The 19,863-nt window shown below is 39.2% G+C and overlaps 1 protein-coding gene across 3 annotated transcripts in view; it reads left to right on the top strand.

Annotated features, from left to right (window-relative positions):
- The window catches only part of NTRK2 (neurotrophic receptor tyrosine kinase 2), a 197,437-nt gene that overhangs the window by 153,814 nt on the left and 23,760 nt on the right, over positions 1–19,863 (top strand). For all 3 annotated transcript variants that reach the window (XM_030968213.1, XM_030968214.1, XM_030968218.1), the window contains one exon: positions 792–1,026. In XM_030968213.1, coding sequence (XP_030824073.1) covers positions 792–1,026 — 235 coding nt within the window. The remainder of the gene's footprint in view (positions 1–791; positions 1,027–19,863) is intronic.

Below are 19,863 nucleotides of genomic sequence, written 5' to 3'. Positions count from 1 at the left end.
ACTTCACTGGGCTTTCATAATCTGTTTCTGATGAAGTGCATACAAGCATTCTCATAATCAGTTGATTGTTGCTTCTTAGGAACTTGCTAGGTCTTGAAAACCTCATGTTTCTGAAGATATTTTGTTTTTCCAAATAGCATGTGTTTTGTGCCCTCTTCCTATTGTCAAGGATTCCCGTCTCAGGCAGGACTCACCCTTGGTGATGAAATAAGCAAAAATTCTTTCCTGCTGTGCATTTGGATAGGAAATTAGAAGTATAAATTTAAAATTGCTGCCCTTGTTTCTCAAATGGAGAAGGAAGTTAGCTCTTTCTTGTTTAAGAAAAGATGGAAGTGTCAGTGGCCTGTATCCCTGCTGAAATCAAGAAATGCCAGTCACAGGAAAAGTGATGCTATGCATGCCACTTCATTGACTTTCCCTCAATTGTTTTTCAGTCTTACAGAGTGATAAGATTTTCCCTTGGTTCCCAAGCAGACTCATTTGTCAGCCTTTCTCCAGAAAAGATTACTAGAATGGAACGGGAGAAAGGTGATGCTTTCTGACAGATGGGCACTGTTGTGAACACATATGCTTTATTTCCTTGAATAATGTATACCCTGTTTGTAGTGCTCTTCAGACCACCTATCCTTCATCAATGAAGGAAAACAGCAAATGAGAAAAGCCAAGACAAAAGATTTTCCCTATTTTTATAGCATTTTTGATGGAGTTGTGTGGGCTGACGCTCACTAATACCTTTCTCTTCACCAGCTTACAAGTGGCCTATCAGTTTATCAGAATGTATTTTGGCGCAGGGCACATGGACCAGATGCAGGACTGATGGCAGAAGGCAACCGTCCTGCTGAGCTGACCCAATCCCAGATGCTTCACATTGCCCAGCAGATTGCTTCTGGTATGGTTTACCTGGCATCACAGCACTTTGTGCATCGAGATCTTGCTACCCGGAATTGTCTGGTTGGTGAAAACCTACTGGTGAAGATTGGGGATTTTGGGATGTCTAGAGATGTGTACAGCACAGACTACTATCGGGTAAGTGAACTGCTGTAATAAGTAATAAGCTAGGTCTTGTTCTATCTTCTTACCACATTGCTGTGACTGATCTGCTTTTATACTTAACCATCTGTCTGTCAGGTAATTTAGAGCCTAGCATATGGAGAACCTGGTTCTGAATTAAAGGGTTTTGGTAAACTTGGAGAGTTAATCAGAGTAGTCTGTCGTGTTTTGTTGTTTATATATGTTGGGTTTAGATTCTAAATCACAGAAAGGTCCTTTTCTCTGGGCAAAAATTTTGCACATTTGCTTGGCATAAGTGAAGAAGAAACAGCAGATAAAAAGGGTAATGAAATTTGGCCCAACACTTTGAAGCTATTAAAATATGTTCTTAAATACCACTAAGAAAAATGGAAATGGTAACTTTGGGAAGCAGTTGTATAATGCATCAGTTAGCTAGAGGAAAAATAAGTACTGGGCAGCAGTAGTGACCTGTTACTTTACTCAGTAAGAGATTAGGTGAGAAGTTTGTTATACTGAGCACCTGAAATCTTTTCCTACCTTAACCAGGGCTTTAGTCCTACTTCTTAATGTTGAAGAGCTGTTTTGCAGAGGGTAAGAGTACCTCATTGCTCTTTTTCATTCTGACTGTTTTCCCTGAGCTTGGTTGCCATAAAGTGCAATGTGAATTTTGCAAAGGCCTTCTGAGATTGCTGGGCTAAACAAACTGAGTGCATTAATGCTGTTGTTGGTGCAGTCTTTGTAAGTGTGGTAAGTCATGTAGTTGACACATTTAATGTTTGCTATCACATTTAATGTTTGCTATCACATTTGTAGTTTCATGATTGGAACTGAACCTGTTTGTGGCTTGGGGAAGGCAATCCATGACCAAGCTGATAATTTACAAACCCTATAGTTTATCCTGTAAGGTAGTCTCATCATCCTTAAGCACAGGTTTTGTATCTGCCCCTCTACTCCTTAATTCTTATTCCTTTTTCATTATTACTTTCTTAGCCAGCCAATTTGGATTGTGTTATTAAAGTAAAGTGTCACCTCACCATCAGTATTGGTGGGATGCCTGGGAAGAGATTGTCCCTACATCTGGCTAAGGCTGGACAGGGTAGATGATGCTACACTTTTGAAAATTGTTGTTGAATGCTGATTCACTTAAAAGCTCATAAGGTGCTATTAATTTACTTTACAGTTTACTTAACTGTAAATGTTCACTGTTAATTTTCTTTCCTTTCAAAGATAAAACTTAATTTAGTAAACATATCCAGATTCCTCTTATATATTCTTATTTTGGAAACTGGCACTCTGAATTATTTGACGAATGTAAAACAAGCATGACTGCGCTTCAGAGCCTAAAAAAAAATGTACAGGATGGTAATAACTTTCTCTATGTTTTAAAGGACACCCATGAGCAGAGGTTAAGGTTTCTTGATTTTGCATCTGATTTTGCATATTGCAGTTTTGCACCACTTGTTGGGATTGAAGTTGTGTCTCTGTTCCATACTTCAGTGTTTACCATGTTATTCGTTACACTTAAGAATGAATGTACATGTTTCCAAAGATTGTTACAGTCAGAGGCAACATTTTGGAACATATACTTTGCTTATTTCTGGAAAAAAAAAACCAAACTAACTCCCCCTCCTGCATAAAAGCTACCTACAAAAGGGGATAGAAGCTCAGTAGTCATATGGCCTTCCCGGAGACAGCTGAGGCTTGGCTCAGGCATGTGATGGCGTATTGACTCTGGCATCAATGTACCTGATCACGTACATCTCGGATTAATCCTCGAGTCTTGCACATGAGTACTCAAGCAAAGCTTCTACCCAGTGAAACACAAATTTAGAAGAACACCCATGATCCGGACAAAGCAGGAGTTCAGGAAATCCTGGGTAACCTGGATAGTCCTTGGGCACCTCTGAAAGGATCTCATTTAAGAGGTACATTATATTTCCCTCTGTCCCTCATAACAGAATCACTCTTTTCTTTCCTCCTTCTCTCCCTTATCTTCACTTATTTTTGAGGTGAAGGAGAGTGTCTGGGAGGTCCAGGGAGTAACAAAGGAGGAGGTAGTAGTGTGAAGAGGGTACAATCATTGATGCGAGAGAGGGAACAAATAAGGTGGGAAAGGTAATTGTGAGAGGTGTTAGTGAAAGACAGAAATGCAAATGAAGAGAGAAAGAGGTAAACAAGTGTCAGAGGGGATGGTGTAAAATAGCATAGCCCCATCCAAACTGGTGGTATAAGCTTGCAGAGTGATGGGTGGATACAAAACTTCAAGTTGGGAAGTTGCTTGTTCTACACAGTAAGAAAACCAAGAAGAATAGCTTCTCTGGTGCCTCATGTTCCAGTTGCTTTCTAATTAGTGCAGAGGAGGGATAGAGCCTGCCATGCCACCATATTTCACAGCTGATAAAAGTTTGAAGCTCCAGTTGAGCCTGTGAAGTTTTGGCCTGCCCTTTCTGGGACATATGTGGGTTGGTCAGAAGATGGTCATGAAAAAATCAAGGCAATGATGAATTCCCAGATTGTTGTCTGAAGAATTGCATCCTTGGCAGGCCTAAGTCAATGATAACACTGGAATGGCACTGACGTACCATACCTAATTGCTTATAGCAGGCTAAGTCTTTTTAACTGGTCAGGCTAAACACTCACAGAGAAGCAAATCATCCCCAACCCTGACAGCTTTATCTGATGCTCATTGGAGAGATTTACACAATTCCAAAAAGTTCTGCAAGAAACGGGGTGGGTTTTAATACACTGGAATTGGTTTTGGTTTTTTTTTTTTTTTTTGGAGCCTGCCACTCAGTCATGATGTTAGATTTGCCCAAGATGATTATTTATAGCTTGCTTCTGTAAGATAAGGATGATCCCAAGTCATTGTGCACTGTTAGATTTTTAATGACATCCTGCATTGAATCAGCTCAGCTGTTAAGAGATGCTTCAGGGAAGAGTGGGAGAGAAGTAACCCTTGGACTGGGAATACATATGATGTGTGGCCCTGATTGCACAAGCTTTCCTTTTTTCTCCCCCTTTCCTTTTTCCTGTCTTTTTCATCATGCAGGAATCTTGAAAGTGGGGAAGTCCTGATGTACATGCTAGCATCCAATGTAACAGCAGTAGGGTTTGATAGTCGGACCCCGGGGACATGAAAAAACTGCGATGATTTTTCTTTCCCTTAAGTGCTCTACACCCCAGGCCAAAGTTAAACAACTCTCAAGTAATTGGTTTGGTTTGTGAGCCAAACAGCTCTAGCAACACTGCTGAACTGCAATCCTTATAGCACAAAAGATCCTTTCACAAAGTTATTTACTTGGAGAGCTTAGGTCTCAGGTTTATTAGGGGCTTTTATTTGTCTTGTTGATACCTGGGCTTTGCTGTTTGATTTCCTACTCCCACAGGTCAGGGTTTCCTATCTTACTCTAAGATACTCAGGTAATTCTTTAGTGTAGCTTTCAGTGCTTTTAAGTGCTGACACTGAAGCCTGGGAAGAACCACTTTGTTGTTACTTGTTCTTGCATTCAGAGATAATATATCAGGGCCTTTTTAGGCTTCCAGTTCATGTTTGCAAGTGATTGCTCAGTATTTGATCTTAAAATAATTTCAGCATTTCTTAATTATAAGCGAGAAGCTTGAAAAAAAGTAGAAGTCATCTTATCCCAGTACTTGGAAAAACACGGATATGCTTTAAATATCCAGCCTGGTCAGCCAACTACAGGCTTGAGCCAAGGTTTGGGATGAAAATGTGATCTCACCAGACTAAGCAAGAGCTTTGCCATTACCTTCATTAGGATCAGAGTTTCACCCTTCCCCACTTTTATGTTTGTCCAGTGCAGGATAGGCATTCTGTTTCTTATTTAGATTTATGGAGCTCAGTTTTGTAATCCCTATTTAGCTATTGTATAACCTACTTGCCTTTATGTAACAGCACAAGAACAGAGGAGAAAATGTGGACTCCTTTTCTCAGCTTGCACAAACCACTCAAAACTCTATTAAACTGGGCCTGGTGTGGTTTCCATCTTTCTTTAAGGCCCAATTTGCCCTAAAACTACAGAGAGGTTCACAAATTAGTTTCTTTCACCTCTGGCACATATTGGGCAGAAGACTATGAAGATATGTTTCATTATAAATTTCAGTGACTCCATTTGTCTTTAAAATCTTCACATTTTGCACCATTTTGCTATTTAAAGAGAGCATAGTATATCAGATTGGAAGAAGAGACAGAGGTTACTGAGTCTAAGTCTTTCACTCTTGAAGGAAGCCACAGAGTAGGTGTTAAGGGTAGGAGCAACAAGAACCTGAGACCTCATCATTCTGCGGGGAAAACACCAACACTCACTAGTACTTTAGCCTCTTCTATATAAGACACCAAGCCCCATAAAAATTCTAGTCTGCCCGGGAAAAGGAGAAGTTTTCAACAGTGTCCTAAGCACCTAAAGAGAAGCTATGCTTGGCAAAATTTCATGAGAGATCTTAAGTCAGTCACACCTGACACACAGCAAGATGTGAGAGCAATCCCCATCAGACATTTCTGTGAAAATTGCCTTCTGAACTGGCAAACTGTAGAAAGATATGTGGGCACAAGCCAGCTGCACCAGCCTGTGGCATAACTTGCTTTTGGTGATGCTCCTCAGAGCACATCTGGCCATGTTGCCTGTCCTCATCACCTTAGAGCAGTGTGGGAACCGAAGATGATCCAGATTCAAATCAAATGACAAGAGGGAAAACAAAAAGGCAAGTCCTGAAGAAAGACTTTAGTTGAACGAAATAATAAGGTGCAGCCTGCAAAATGCTGACAGGCTTCTTCTCAAATACCTCTCAGGTATAGAACTGGATAGCAGCAATCTTGTGTTTCTGAAGCCTGGATTTCTGACTCCTGAATCACTCCTGTCCTGTCACGCAGTCCCTTCTCTCAAAGTGGATGCTGCAAATAAGTAGGATCCTGTGTTGCCAGTGCTTTTTCCAGAAGGCTGTACAACAGCTTCTCTGTCCTAACAGCTGTATTTTTTTTTTAATTCAGCAACCTGGATTAACTCATGAGAAATAGACACCTACTTGATCACATTATTCTACTCTCTTTCCAGCCTTTAAATCTCAATTGTATTTAGAGAAACTACTCTCTCCCCTACCAGACTGTCAGAAAGAAGGCCCACTGTCAGGAAAAAAAGTGTTTTCATTTTTTTCCTTTTCACACTAGCCTTTTCCAACGACTTTCAGTGTCTGAAAAGGCAATTATTGTATCTCTTTCTGGTACAGACATTGCTAGAACTGTGAGTGGTATTTTCCAGATCTGATATTTCCCTTTCTTCGATTAGAGGTACCTCCCAGCCTCTAATGAAAACATGCTGCATAGTACATCCAAATCCACATAGCCTGTGTCATTGTCACATGTTAACCGTATTGTCAGACAATGCCCTGGGCCACTCTCATCTTCTACTTCTTCCAAATGAAGAACATCCCCTTTTTTCCCCTAAGTTCTTGGTTTCAGTCCCTCAGTGAATGACTTTGCAATTCATACTGGCACATTTTGTACCTCTAGTGTTTGAGAAAGACTGTTGTTTCTCTTTTTTTTTTTTTTTGTTTTCTTTGGGGGCTGGGTTGTTTTGTTTCATCTTGGTTCTTTGGTTTTTTTTTTGGGGGGTGTTGTTTTTTTTAATTAGAATTCAGATCTTGTCTAAATTGGTGTAAAGAACTAAAGAAACAGAATCAGGCTACCAAAAAGTAAACAGCTGATGGAGTGAGAAAAGTTTGTTGGGAAGTTTCCTAGATTTTTGTAGTTTTGTTTCCTAATGTTTCTTTGATAATTTCTATTTAATGCTAACATTAAGTATTCTGGGATGTTTGTCTTTTTAAAAAAATATATTTCCCATGAGCTTTCAGTTAAGACAGAAAAAGCTATTAAACCCCTTAACCTCCCAGACTTCCAGAAAAACTAATGGTTACACAATTTGCCATTCCAGGCCTATTTTTAAAATACATAGATTTTGGACCTTCTTGCTACATAAAAAATATGAACAACTCTTTTGAGAAAACATTTTGACACTTGTGAGTGTTAAAGTCATCAACAAACAGTTCTTATTCTGATTTTTGCTGTTCCTAAGAAAAGCCAAAGTCGCAGTTTGAAAAACAGTGAAATAACGTTAGAATTAAAGGAATGAAAGAGCATCCTGCCCACTAGCCATACCCTCCTCCCTTCATGTATGAATCTAATGTTGTAGAGTGCTGTATTTCTGGAAACTGCATGATATACTTTTCTGGTGACACTCTATGAAATATTTTCCAAAAGATAAGGCAAGTAAAATAATCACCAGAGAGTGATCTCTTTTAAGCTATTTCCAGTACCTGATGCCTATTTGCAAAAGAATTAATGCATGACAGCAAGGGGCTAAAAAAAGAAAAGGCTGGTTTATCATTATTTGGGCTGTAACTAGCCAGGCAAACACCATGATACAAATGTTTACAGCGAGGAACAAGTGTCTGTCTATTCTGAAAGGGCAATAGCAGCAAACACCTGCAGGTCTCAGCTGTCACTACAGAGATGAATACCTGTGTGTGGGAGTTTGGAGGAGGCTGCACTAAAGAAAACAAGAAAGAGTTACTGGGAAGTCAAGCAGCTTGTCAAGGCATTCTCGTAGGTGTGTGTATTGAATTGTCACAGTTTGAAGGCACAGTTTGAAGGCTTTTTATTAGCTGCTATTTTTGCATCCATTGCTCAAAAGGAAATTATCTGCTTCCCTACATGGACTTCTCGGCTTTCCTCCTCCGTCAGAGTCTCATTGCATCATGTGTAGTGCTGGGGAGGACAGAGGGTTCCAGCAGCCCTGGAAGACGTGCACAGATGATTTCATGCAACTGGAAACAATACAAGAAATAATAGGCCAGCTTGAGAGATGTACATCCAAAGTAGCTGCCTTGAAGTCAGTGCAGTAGCTCTGAACCTAAAGTAACATAATCACAAGCAGAATTAGGCCTAATGATTTTAAAGGGCTTCCTAAAAGTCACTGCAGCATCAGTATTTAAAAACTGGTATGCACCAGAACATGGTGTTTTCCTGATGACCAAGGGTAAGCACCACAGCTTGATACCTGTCACTACTTGCGCATGCCAGAATATATTCTGTGCTGTGCAGGAGGCATGGTCTGTCCCCAGCTTTTACTTACACAATTGCTGATTGGATTCCTGGTTTTGTTTGGGATTACAGCTGTTCAACTTCTCCAGTTCTTCACTGAAAACCTAATTTCAGCTTTATCTTAAGCAAAAACAAGTTCCAAATTTTAGTACAGCTGTAGAGGTAGTCATTTCCTAAGTGAAGTTTTTTCATCATCTTCACATCAGGGTTATTGGTCTTGCGCTTCTGTTTCCATCTGTTTTCACCAATACAGATCCTAAGAGGGGAGTCCAAGAAAGTTCTCCTTATTAGTGTTAGGAGAAGGAACATCAGATGTTCAACATGTGTAGAGTGCTGCATTTAACAATCATTGCTTACTAAACTCTGTCTTGCAAGGTTAATGACAGGTTGGTAATACAGAAAATGAGACTATTAACTGGGAGGTTGTGACATACTTCACTTAGCCAGACTAAAGCCACCTTTTGCTTTAAATGTGCAAATAGGAAGACAGCTTCATGGCTCCTGGAGTACATTCTCCTTCAGTCTGTGAGATCAAAGAGTGTAAAGAGGGCAGAAACAAAAACCCATAATAACTAGGTTGAAAAATTAAGATGATTAAAAGAGACTAAAGTAAAGTGACCTTGTTGCTGTGACTAGTTACTTGATTACCTACTGAATTTCAGTGCCTAATATTTCCTTGTAAATCCACCAGCACTAGATTTATACCAACATGGTTCTCATGCAGCATGTCAAGAAACAAGTTCATCTTGAGAAAAAAAGTTCAAGACAGGAGGCAGTACCTAGAAACATATTTTATGCAGAAATCCTGTTGAGCTGCGCTATAACTTAAAGTGTTGAATGTCAATCAAAATATTAAAGTGTTTGGAAATTTTCAAATGGAAATTTTCCCTCTGTTTGCTTCTGTTAAAAGCTTTAAGAATTTAGTATTTTGTTCCATACTGGTTATGGAACAGATATTACCTTTTTCAAGGGTCTTGTTAAAGCATTTTAAGGGAGTGCTTTTCAGCTGGTTACTCCTGCAGTATGCAGTTGGTGAGAGCCATAGGATCCACATGCACGCCTATAGGATAACAGGAAGTCTACACAGTAATCGTCACCAGTGGCTGACACAAGCTTTTCTGTTGAGGGGCTCTTAGCACAGATGTTCATTAACTTAAAAAGTCCTTTTAAAATTATACATACAAAACTGAATCATTCTCAAAAATAACCACACATATGGATATAAATTGCAGGAAAGCAATGATTCACACATTGAAATTAGCCTTAGGAACTGCAATTTGGAGAGCTTTGCAGAACTGTGATCATAATCGCCTCATTCCATTAAGTAGCAGCAGAGCTGTACAGAGCTATTTTTTTGCAGGTGCTGAAACGATTTAACTGTTGTTTAGATGATTAGCACATAAGAGAGCCATGTCCTCAAACCCATCCCTGTTCACAATTTGCTGGATTGTACTTGGAATATTGGGGGAGGCTATTTCCATTGACTTTACTGGAGCCAATGTTTTGTCCAGGGTTTTAGAAAGTGAAAAGTTTATGGTCAACCTTTTCTAGGCATAAAATGGCAAGAGAAATTTTAAAGTAATTTCTGTTGTTTTTCTTCCTGCACCAGGCCTTTGTGCAGACTAATAAAGCCTTTTAGTATGGGGAGGAACCATGTGTAAATATCTCGAGATACTGTACTGCAGTGCTACAGATTGTCACTTTTGGCAGGCAATCTGCAAAGCAATTTACAGAATTCCAAAGGTTAGCAGCTGAAACTGTTGACTTTTTGATGTGTGATATGCACAGTGTGAGGAAAAGATGGTGTGAGAACAAAATCAGTAAAAGATCTCTGGGAGCACAGTCGGTTACTGGAATGGCATCTCCTGGGTGCTGCAGGGCACTGGTGCGATCTGTGCGGCCGCCACTGCCACCGCTGATGGTGGGACAGCACAGAAAGGCCACCCAGAGGGAGCAGTCCTTAAACGGGAATTCTCCTTTGATGTCTGGTCACAGAATCAGCTCCCAGCAGAGTCTTTGCAGGCTTCCAGCTGGAAGGTTTTCTTATGCAAATGGCCTCTCTCCTTGCACTAAAGAAAGCAGTTGCTAGGCAGTTTTCCGAAATATGCATTTTTTACCCTGGGCTTGACGAACAATCGGCACTCTTTTGGCCCACAGAGCTCAGGAAGCAGGGGAAGGAAGAACTAGACAATTAGACTATGAGGTGGTATGTGTAACAGGATGGATTGAGAGGATGAGAGGACAGCACCAGCTAGTAATAGAGCCGAGGCTACAAATCTGGCTCTTTGTGTGTGCATAGCAAAGAACTACTGGTAGTGATGGAAAAGGGGAAGAACTGTGTGACACTTCAGATCATTTCCATCTTCAGTGCTCTCTGGGTCCTTTTTCTGTCCAATGGAACTTGTGTCCCCTCCAACCTGATGCGGAAGGGAAGTCAGTAGCAAAGATTTAATCAGAGGCTGTTGGCATCAGTGACAGAGAACATGCAGTCAGAATCTGTGGTTATCTATGTAGCTGTAACGCGGATGCCATTGTGAAATATTTTCAATACCAGATGTCATGAACAGTGGTGAAGTTTTTGATGCCTTGTCAGGAACTGCTCTCCAAGCTTCCCAGAAGGCGAGGACTCCAGAAATAGACTGATACTGCATCTTACAGTCTCAGGAACTTTGTAATTAGACTTCAGAGATAATTTGGCTTTGAATGATAGCCTTACATAAAATGGAGCCAAAACAGGTATAAAATGCTATCAAGTTCCTAGCTGTGTCCTAACTTTAGGAAAAGATGAAGGACTGATTTAAGGCGTGTTGGTGTTCGTTTGAGGCCCCCTAAGCTGTGTGTTCCCTGGTGGCAGCAGGCAGGCGAGGAGACTCCACACGGTCTCTGAGGGTGCTAATTGGGTGTGGGCTTTTTCGGGGTCCCACCCCCGGGAGCAGCATGGTTTGTGAGGGAGAAGGGGGAAGGGGGGGACGGAGGGGGAGAGAGGGAGAGCCTAGGGAGGCAAAGGGCCGAGAGTGGTCTGGTCTCCCTGACACAGTTTAGCAGGGTGATTCGAAGTGGGCACGCAAAAAGGTGTGGGCCAATGGGATTACAGATACATGATACTGCAGGGGAGGATCACAGGCTTGGAATAAACCCTACATTTTCGAGGGGTGAGACAGAGCATACCATTTAACTCAAATGTAACACGCAAAGGTGCATGGCAGAATAAGCCTCTTCTATCAAGGACAGATACAAAAGAATTAGAAAATATTGTGGTGACTCAAATACTTCTATCTCCATCAGGTGGGTAAAAAAACATCCAAAAGAAAAGCCATATGAGTGGGAAGTAACTTCATTCTTTAGAGTGTACTGAAATGTTTTTAAAGAAAAAAAAAACAAACAAACAAGCAAACAAAAAAAACCACCCCAAAACCAAAAAACAGCTAGCTTAATACCCTTGAATTAGCTTTCAAAAGTTACTATTTATTTGCCCTTAAAAATATTCTTGCAACACTGCTGTCCAGTCCATGAGGATTTGAAGAGCTTACATTAAATTTGATGTACCTATCAGTTCCTATTTCTCTTCCACAGTTCATTTCATCCAGGGCTTGATATTGCCATAGTAGTGTCTCAGATGTTTGGGCTGGGAACAGAGTCAGACCCATTGAAATGATCAGATAGCACTACAAACACTGAGAGGTGATGCAAATGAAATTTCAAAACTACTCCCTTATTTAGTCTTATACTTGTTTTGATCTTCAGAGAGGTATAACATTTATATTTTCTGTCTTCAAGCTATTTCCCAATGCTTTGGAAGAAGTTTAAATTATAGAAATTCATGATTTTTGAGTCTCATCAAACTATATTTCAGTCCTCTGTTCCATGCAGTTCAAGCTTTTTCCACATGTTCAAGATTTTTTTAATGAATATGAGTCCTGGAAGTAAACATTGTAAAATGAATGTCCCTCCAGTTATTCACATCACACACTTAGAAGCCAGGATTTTAAAGAAAGAGCTATGGTGTGAGACTTTTGATAATAAGTGTGTAAGGCTGTAGATCCACATCTACAAAAATATTGATCCTGTGTAATAAAGGAGTCGACAATGAAAATGAAACAGAATTAAAGCCATTTAGAGATAAAATAATCTTGAGACTACAATACTGTAAAGCACAAAATATTGGGTCTTTTCTGTTGCTATTGAAAATTACTATGACCTAAGCAGTTAGTGTTACAGCCTGTACTATTTCTCTAGGAGACAGAAAGACGTTGGTACATATTCAAAGAATGAAAACTTGTCTACCTCCCAGACTAATGAGCAAACTGGCATTGACATTACTGGAGACAGAGATTTTACTTTTATTCTTATTACTTGCAAATTTGTAATGGCTATCTGATTTCACTTCCATGTTCACTGTTGAATCTACAGGGTGAAAAGAAATAACATACCCTGTGATCCAATTCTTGCATACCACACCATGAAGCAAATCAAAATGTTTTGCTGGAAATAAAAGCCGGGGTTTTGTTAACTGATATGTAAAAGATGATGCAGTCTAAGCCTCCTTTAAGGAGCTCTTTTATAACATCATCTAGTCCATTTCAGGGTGTGTGTGAAGAGAGGCCTTCAGATTATTTTATGGCCTGCAAGATTATGTCTCTGTAAATCTGGATGTAATGGTGTACACAGAAAGGGAGAAATCTTAACAGAGCAAATACATTTTTCTCCTCTTCTCCTTTTCTTTCTCTTCTTTTTTTTTTTTTCCTGGCAGTAGAATTTTAAGATAAAGAACTGTTCATTAAATGTATTGCCAGATATTCTTTGATAACACATCAACATTGCAATTATTTCACAGCCAGTATAAATATAAAGGGGGGAAAAAAAAGCAACATGCATGACTGTCAGTATGATCACAAATTATTTGTCCTAATGTTTTTGTCACCTAAGTTCCTCATACTGCCTCAGCCCAGGCCCACAAAATAATACTGTGATGCTATCGAGAGAATATGGATTCTTTCCAGATTTATTTACCAGATGCCTGTCACCACAAAGTCGCTTTGGAAGACTAACTGATAGGCTGGGCTCTTTGCAAATTACTGCTCTGCATGCAGTCCTTTTGCAGCTGATTATGCTGCCAATGTTATTTTCTGACGATGAGATTTAGTGCAGCATACTGCCTGGCACTATCCTTGTAGAAGATTTTTCTTGCTAGTGAGCTAAGCAAAGGGCAGGGTCCTGCATTCTTGGCAGCCTGTCATATGCATGAGCTGTTTGTTTTTTGGATTCAGCAAGCAGAGTTTTAAATCATCTTTAGCAAAACAAGACACAGAGAAAAAAGAGAGATCAAAATAGAGCTGAATATTTCATGCCATAATTTTGGCAGCACATCTCGTCTTGTCTTCTAGATTGAAAGCACCAATGAAAAAGGGAATTTTGCAGTTTTCAATTGCGTGACTTTTCCATGCTCCTTGAGTATCCTCAAATATTCTAGGACTTGTCTCTCATGCCATATCAGCCATTTTTAGAGAAAAGAATCTAGTGTTGAATAGTTGTGTGGGAAAAGCATCATTGTGTTAAAGTAAAGGTCAATGCCTATACACAGTGAGTGGAATGTGCCTCTCAACAGAAAACCAATAGACACTATTTGAATCTGCAAAACAGAAATTGTATATTGTTTAAATATATATAGGTCAAATATTGCCATTTTCTGCAAAGGGAATTCTGTTAAAAGTAATTAAAAATCCTTGCACAACTTCTACCTGTTCGCATAGACACACACAGCTGTGATTCTTACACCAGTCATCCTTGGAGGAACATTTTTGACAAATAAGTATTTCCATCACAATTTGGAAATGCGCTAATTGGTGGGTTTGGAGCTTGCATATGCACACATATGCATATTCAGTATTAACCTGGTTTTCCATCGCGATCAACTTTAGTTCCTAGAATAAAATGTTAAATAGAAAATGAGGAAACTGAAGGTTATGCTGTACTGCACATGGTAAAAAGCCCTTCAAATACATATTTAAATACAGCTAAAATGGCATAAATTAGAAAATGCAAACAAGTTTCATGGAGAGGTTTATACAGTTCCACTGTACAGTGTGAGACAAGGTACGTCCAATCTGCAGACACTGCTAGCTCAAAAATTGTGACACGAGCTTAATGCAGACTGCAAAGCTATTCAGAAGCAGGATGAATGTTCCTTTTCTGAAGGCATACACTTCTTCCTCTGTGCCACTCACAACGTCAAAGCTAGTTGTTTGAAACATAGCTTGTGTTTTATGTTTTCAACTGTGTCATTAGGGATATGGAAAACAGCATTATGCTAATTAACATGATCAGAAAAAAAAGAAGATATGTAAATAAAGCTTTCTTCCTTAGTTATTCCTTTTAATCTATTACATCTTAATGTGTTTGTTTAAGATGGAAGACAGGAAGGAATAGATCTGATCTATTTAGCCTTCAGATTACATAAAATAGGCAATTAATCCACACCTGTACTTGAATAACTTTCTATTGTAAGTAAAGTTCACAGGGGTATTTATGGATTTAAAAACTTCTTGAGAATCTCAGAATTCTTAGCTTTAAAATAATTGTGATCTCAGAATTTTAGGAGTACCTGTTTCCTTGCTGTTCTTCTGCTGCTGTTTGAGTCAACTTTGAAAAATAGAAAGAACTAATTGTTGTGTTCCGCTTAAGAACTGGAGAAATGCAGGTTTTCTTTAAATAGATGCAGATAGGAGATGAAAATTGTGTCCCTAAATCACATGTAAAAGTGGAGAGCAATAAGTTGCAGAATTATTGGTGATCTCATCTCATAAAGGACATGGAAAGTAAGCAAAAATACAAAAGAAGGAAGGCTAATGGACAAATAGGGATATAGTGAAAAGGGCCAAAAAGCATTTAAGATTGGCTTTGAAAAGAATACCAAAACAGACAGAGGAGTGTCTTGACTGTTTAAATGTCAAGAGTATGAGGAGGAAAGTGTTGCCACTGCATACAGGATGATGTGGGAAGGAGAGTTAGTTTGGCCTGAAAGCAAAATTAATCTTTAACATCAGGTCTTGAAAGGATAGTGATAAATATGAAGATGCAGGCAAAGGGGCCATTGGGATATGAAAGTTAAACCTGGAACACACAGAGAAAAGAGATCCTCAAGCAATGAGGGACTTTGATAGCCAGTTTTATGATTGGAGACAAAGAGGTCAGCAAACTTTTAAAGCAACATAAACCAGCCCTGCTGCCCAAAGCAGGGGTCCTGCCCTCCTCTAGTCTCAACAGCTAATTCCTGCAACATCTGCTTTTCTGCACCAGCATCAATGTTTCTGCAGCAACTGAACAAACTTTGTTAATGTAACATTCCAGATGAAAAACAAGCTTTTTTTTTTTTTTTTGGTTGCAGAGAAGACTTTCTCCAAAGTACAGTACAAAGGCATTCTTGATTAAAATCTTTGTTGAAGGAGAGTCTAAAAGAACTGTACTATATGAGTGCTTCAAAAGACTAAAATAAACATTAGGGGTGAAAGAATACTATTGAAACTGAAGAGCAATGTTCATTTAAGAACAAATTTATGCAATCTGGTTATCAAAGAATTATCAAAAGGAAGAGACTAGGGAAAGATTTCTAAAAATTAAAGCATGAGGTTCTTTGACAACCTGTGAACTTAGAATAATCTCATTTTAAGGTGGCACTGTGCAATTTATGAAGGAAATTATTCAAGGTAGCCAAGCTATGCCTTAGGATGCAAGAGGATCAGAGCACTTGGTGTGCTCCACATAATTCTTAGCTTAGGTACCTTGAAGCACATAAAGAACCAAAACTCCTGCGAGTGTCAGAAGAACTTGGTTCAGCAGAGTGCCAGCATGAGTAGCAATCTGAAGCACAAATACTTTTGTCTTGATCGGTTTACCCCATCATTAGTTTGCACAGAATATTCAAAGTAGAGCTGTTAGTATTTATGAAAGACATTTCCAAGTGGCTGAATTTTCAGGGCAAGGAAAAGGTTTTGAAAATATTTATTAGTTATGAAAATACTTGTCATTAATTCTGCAACTCTTATTTGGAAAATCTTCTGTTGCTGTGTATGAAACTTCACACACTGCAGAAAATCAGGTTTGACTATATCTTCTCCATGACTGTGACAGGAAAAGCCCATCTTTTATTTCAGCATGCAGTCTCTTTGCTCTTGACTTTGATAAGATACAATTAAACTTTAACTCTCAGCATTCCAGGAGGGTTGAGTTCTAGTTTTACAGATGCTTCTGTTTTACTACAGCAGGAGAAAATACTGCTTTACCTTGTTTCCCAGTGTCCTGCATTACTTATTAGTGAAAGCAGAAGATTTTAGAGGATGAAAACATGTAATGGTTCTGCTTCTGCTCCAACTGTATCTCCTTTCTTTTTTCTTCACACTTTTTTTTAAGTGTGACAATTCGAACTTACCTTTTCAGCTCATGACCATTTCAGAACACAAGTGGCTCCTATTTGTAACAAGGTTATTACAACCCTTTCTGGTTCAGCAAAGTGGAAGCTCATTTTAGGTCAAAAAATTGCAGCTTTGTTGCAAAGTGAAGTATTGGGGCTTCCACTGGATTGTGCTGGGTTCTCCCTGGAGTTTTAATGTATAGCAAATTCATCACATTTATTATTGCATATTATATGCAAGACTCCAAGTGTCTTTCACAGAAAGTATAAAGCCATCACAGCCTCAGTCACTCTAGAGCATTCAAGTTCTGAAAATCTGTTCATGTTCTGGAGATTCCAAATACGATCAGAAAGTCCAGCAGCAGCAGTTCAACACTGATGTGAGAACCAGGATGCTCTGTCAGTGCTCCTGAATCTTGCATAGTGGGGATAGGGAAATGGGCAGACTCATTTTCCTGTTGGATGTAACAGAAGAAGATGTAATAAAGCAAACCGATACTTGTTATTCTCAAAGGTGAATGGTATTTTTCTCTCAATCAACCTTTCTAACAGCTTCCACAAGTTCTAGAAAAAGCATAATATTCTGTTAGAAGTAGACCAGTGGAAGTTGCCTGGAAGTAAATTAAATGGTTCATCCTTTTTTCTATTGCTGAGTTTGGGACCCTGTTGAATAGCATCAAGATGAGCTGTTTGATTTCTAGCGGGTGTCTGGGTGCATTTTTCTGATCTTGGTCGTCACTGCAAGCATTGGGAGCCTCGAATTGAAGGAAACATGAGCCCCAGGGTGGCTATGGAAGTTTTTCTCCACACTGAAATAACAGAGACTAAAACTCTGCAACTGTAATTTCAATTATATAGGATGATTCTGTGCCTTTTAAAGAGCAACTGCTCAGAATTTAAAAGGAGCTTGGAGACTTCTGCGGACAGGTGAGTTGAATTACAGTTATTATTAGACAGCTATTTCAAAATTACTATCCTTTGAATAACAAATCCCCCATCTCCATGAAACACCATCAAAATGTGGCATTTACTTGTCCTTCCAAGATTTTTCTGGCACTCAACACATAACATGAAATTTCCTGTCCTTCCCCTCAACAAGATGCTTTATAGAAAGCTTTCTTCTTGCTTTATAGAAAAAAACACTAACCATTAAAGTTTATGGTGTGTCAGACTAGAGTCATGAAATTAAAAGACTTAGATACTTGTTTGATTTCGATAGTTTTTGATGTGTAAATGCTAAAACTGGTTCTCTCATGTGCATGAAAGAGCAGGGGGATGGGCATACCCAAATCTGTATTGTTGTTGCTGTTTTCCGCTTCTGTGAGACCCCACCTGGAGCGCTGCATCCAGCTCTGGGGCCCCCAAGATAAGAAGGACATGGATCTTGGAGTTCAGAGAGGGGCCACTAAGAGGCTGAAAGAGCAGGAGTTCTTCAGCCTTGTGGTTAAGAAGAAATATTTAACAGCTCCCTCATTTCTGAGCACAGTCTAGCAAATGTGCAGTATTCAAAAGAGGTTGTATAGAAAAACATTATAGATCCTGTAATTCAAAATGTTTTCCATAATGCATATTTAGATTGCTAATGGCACTGGAATCTTTTGCTCCAGAGGGAAAAATCCCATATGTATCATACATGTGATATAAAAATATTTATATAGAAATGATACAGTTGTAAACATGTGATCAGTTGCCCTGATGAAGTACATTCACAAATGTTTCTGCCTTTATCCACTACACATAAACCTGGTTACCCAAGGACTTGTAAAATGCCAAAGATCTTCAGACATTTCATTATATTTTAATTCAATATGCAAAGGTGATTTTTCATTTTCCTACCAAATGAAAGGTTTAATCCATTCCTGCTGATGTGAAATGCACCTGGTACATAAAAATAAGCAACAAAGTGTGGTGGAAACTCAGCCCATCTTCAAAATTAGACATCTCACAGATACATGGGGCTCTCCTGGCCTAATCTTCTCTGACTAGACGGATTCTCTCCCGACCTTCCTACCCTGCCCAAGCAAGTTCAGTATGGAGACTCTCTACCCTTTCCAAAAAATGACTGGGCCTGTTCTTAGATATGAATCACATTTTCTTATAAGTTACCTGCCCTATCTCTCGTCAGTTTTTGTGGGCATTTTCTTATACTGTGCCAGAGTCTATAAGATCAGGATGTGGGATATTAGAGGTCACTTCTGACAGTTCCCATTATTTCTTGTGTGTGAACCAGTCCATAGATTTAGTCTTATCCTTACTTGCCCCTATCAGTTCTGTCCATTTCTGTGGATGCAACTCCAGAATTTTAGTACCCATTTTGTATAAAAATACTTTCATCTCTTCTTAATTTATCTCCTGATAATTTTCTTGAGTATTCCCTTGTTACAGTTCTTCAGACTTTGTTAATGACTATTCTGCAGTAGTTCCTGACTGACCTGACTTTATCCATAATTTTAGTGAATTTATAAACAACTGCACGCTGACATGTGAGGGGGCCATGCCTTTGTAAAGTGGCAGAATTATGCCCTGTGCCATGTTGTTGGTACCTATGTTGGTGATGCTCACTGTCTTTAGTTTTTGTGACAGCTGGTGCTTATTGAGCTGTTTATTGTGCATTTAGCTAACTGCATTAACTAGTCAGCCCCTCAAGTTGACTGTGTCAATGTCCTTCCATCTCTAGGCTATTGAAGACGTAGAATGTAGCTGGTTGTAACACTGGCCTGTGAGGACTTCACTACTGCATTCTCTCTGACCTGAGAAGTGACCTTGAAGTCCTATTTACTGCTTCTTGTTAATTTAACCAGTTTTCACTCCCTAAAAGGGCCTTTTGTAAACCTTCTAGCTGCTTTTTATTTCTTTTTCTTTTAATAGCCTCTGATGTAGAGCCTTATCAAAGGTGTTTGTTTTGAAAATCCACATTTGCTTTGTCTGCTATATCATCTTTGCTCACACTCATCTGTGGATCACCTTTGGGCTGATAGAGTGAGTTCTCTTCCAGCAGATTTTTTTTTCCACTCTGTTCAGAAAGATCCAGAGAGTTGTTTTTTTCCACGCATCAGCTCCCTATTTCTTTTAATGAGAAACCTGAAGTTTCCCACCTGCATGCCTTCTGACTCAGGTGAATCCCTGGTAACGTTAACCAGTTTCTCTATTTGCTTGGGGACTTGGGGGAAAAAAATCTTTATCTTTTTTTTCTTCCTGTAAATCCTTTAACATTTTTTGTTTCAAACATTATTTCCTAGTCAATAAAATGGCTCCCAATTGCATGAAACCAGGACCTTACACAAATGCTGCAAACCCTGTAAAACAGTTTTCTATCTTAGTTTAGGCATTC

Source organism: Camarhynchus parvulus, chromosome Z (assembly GCF_901933205.1).
Source record: "Camarhynchus parvulus chromosome Z, STF_HiC, whole genome shotgun sequence".
Classification (NCBI taxonomy): domain Eukaryota; kingdom Metazoa; phylum Chordata; class Aves; order Passeriformes; family Thraupidae; genus Camarhynchus; species Camarhynchus parvulus.
The sequence above is the reverse complement of the archived record's forward strand: the minus strand, read 5'-3'. Positions and strand labels throughout refer to the sequence as shown.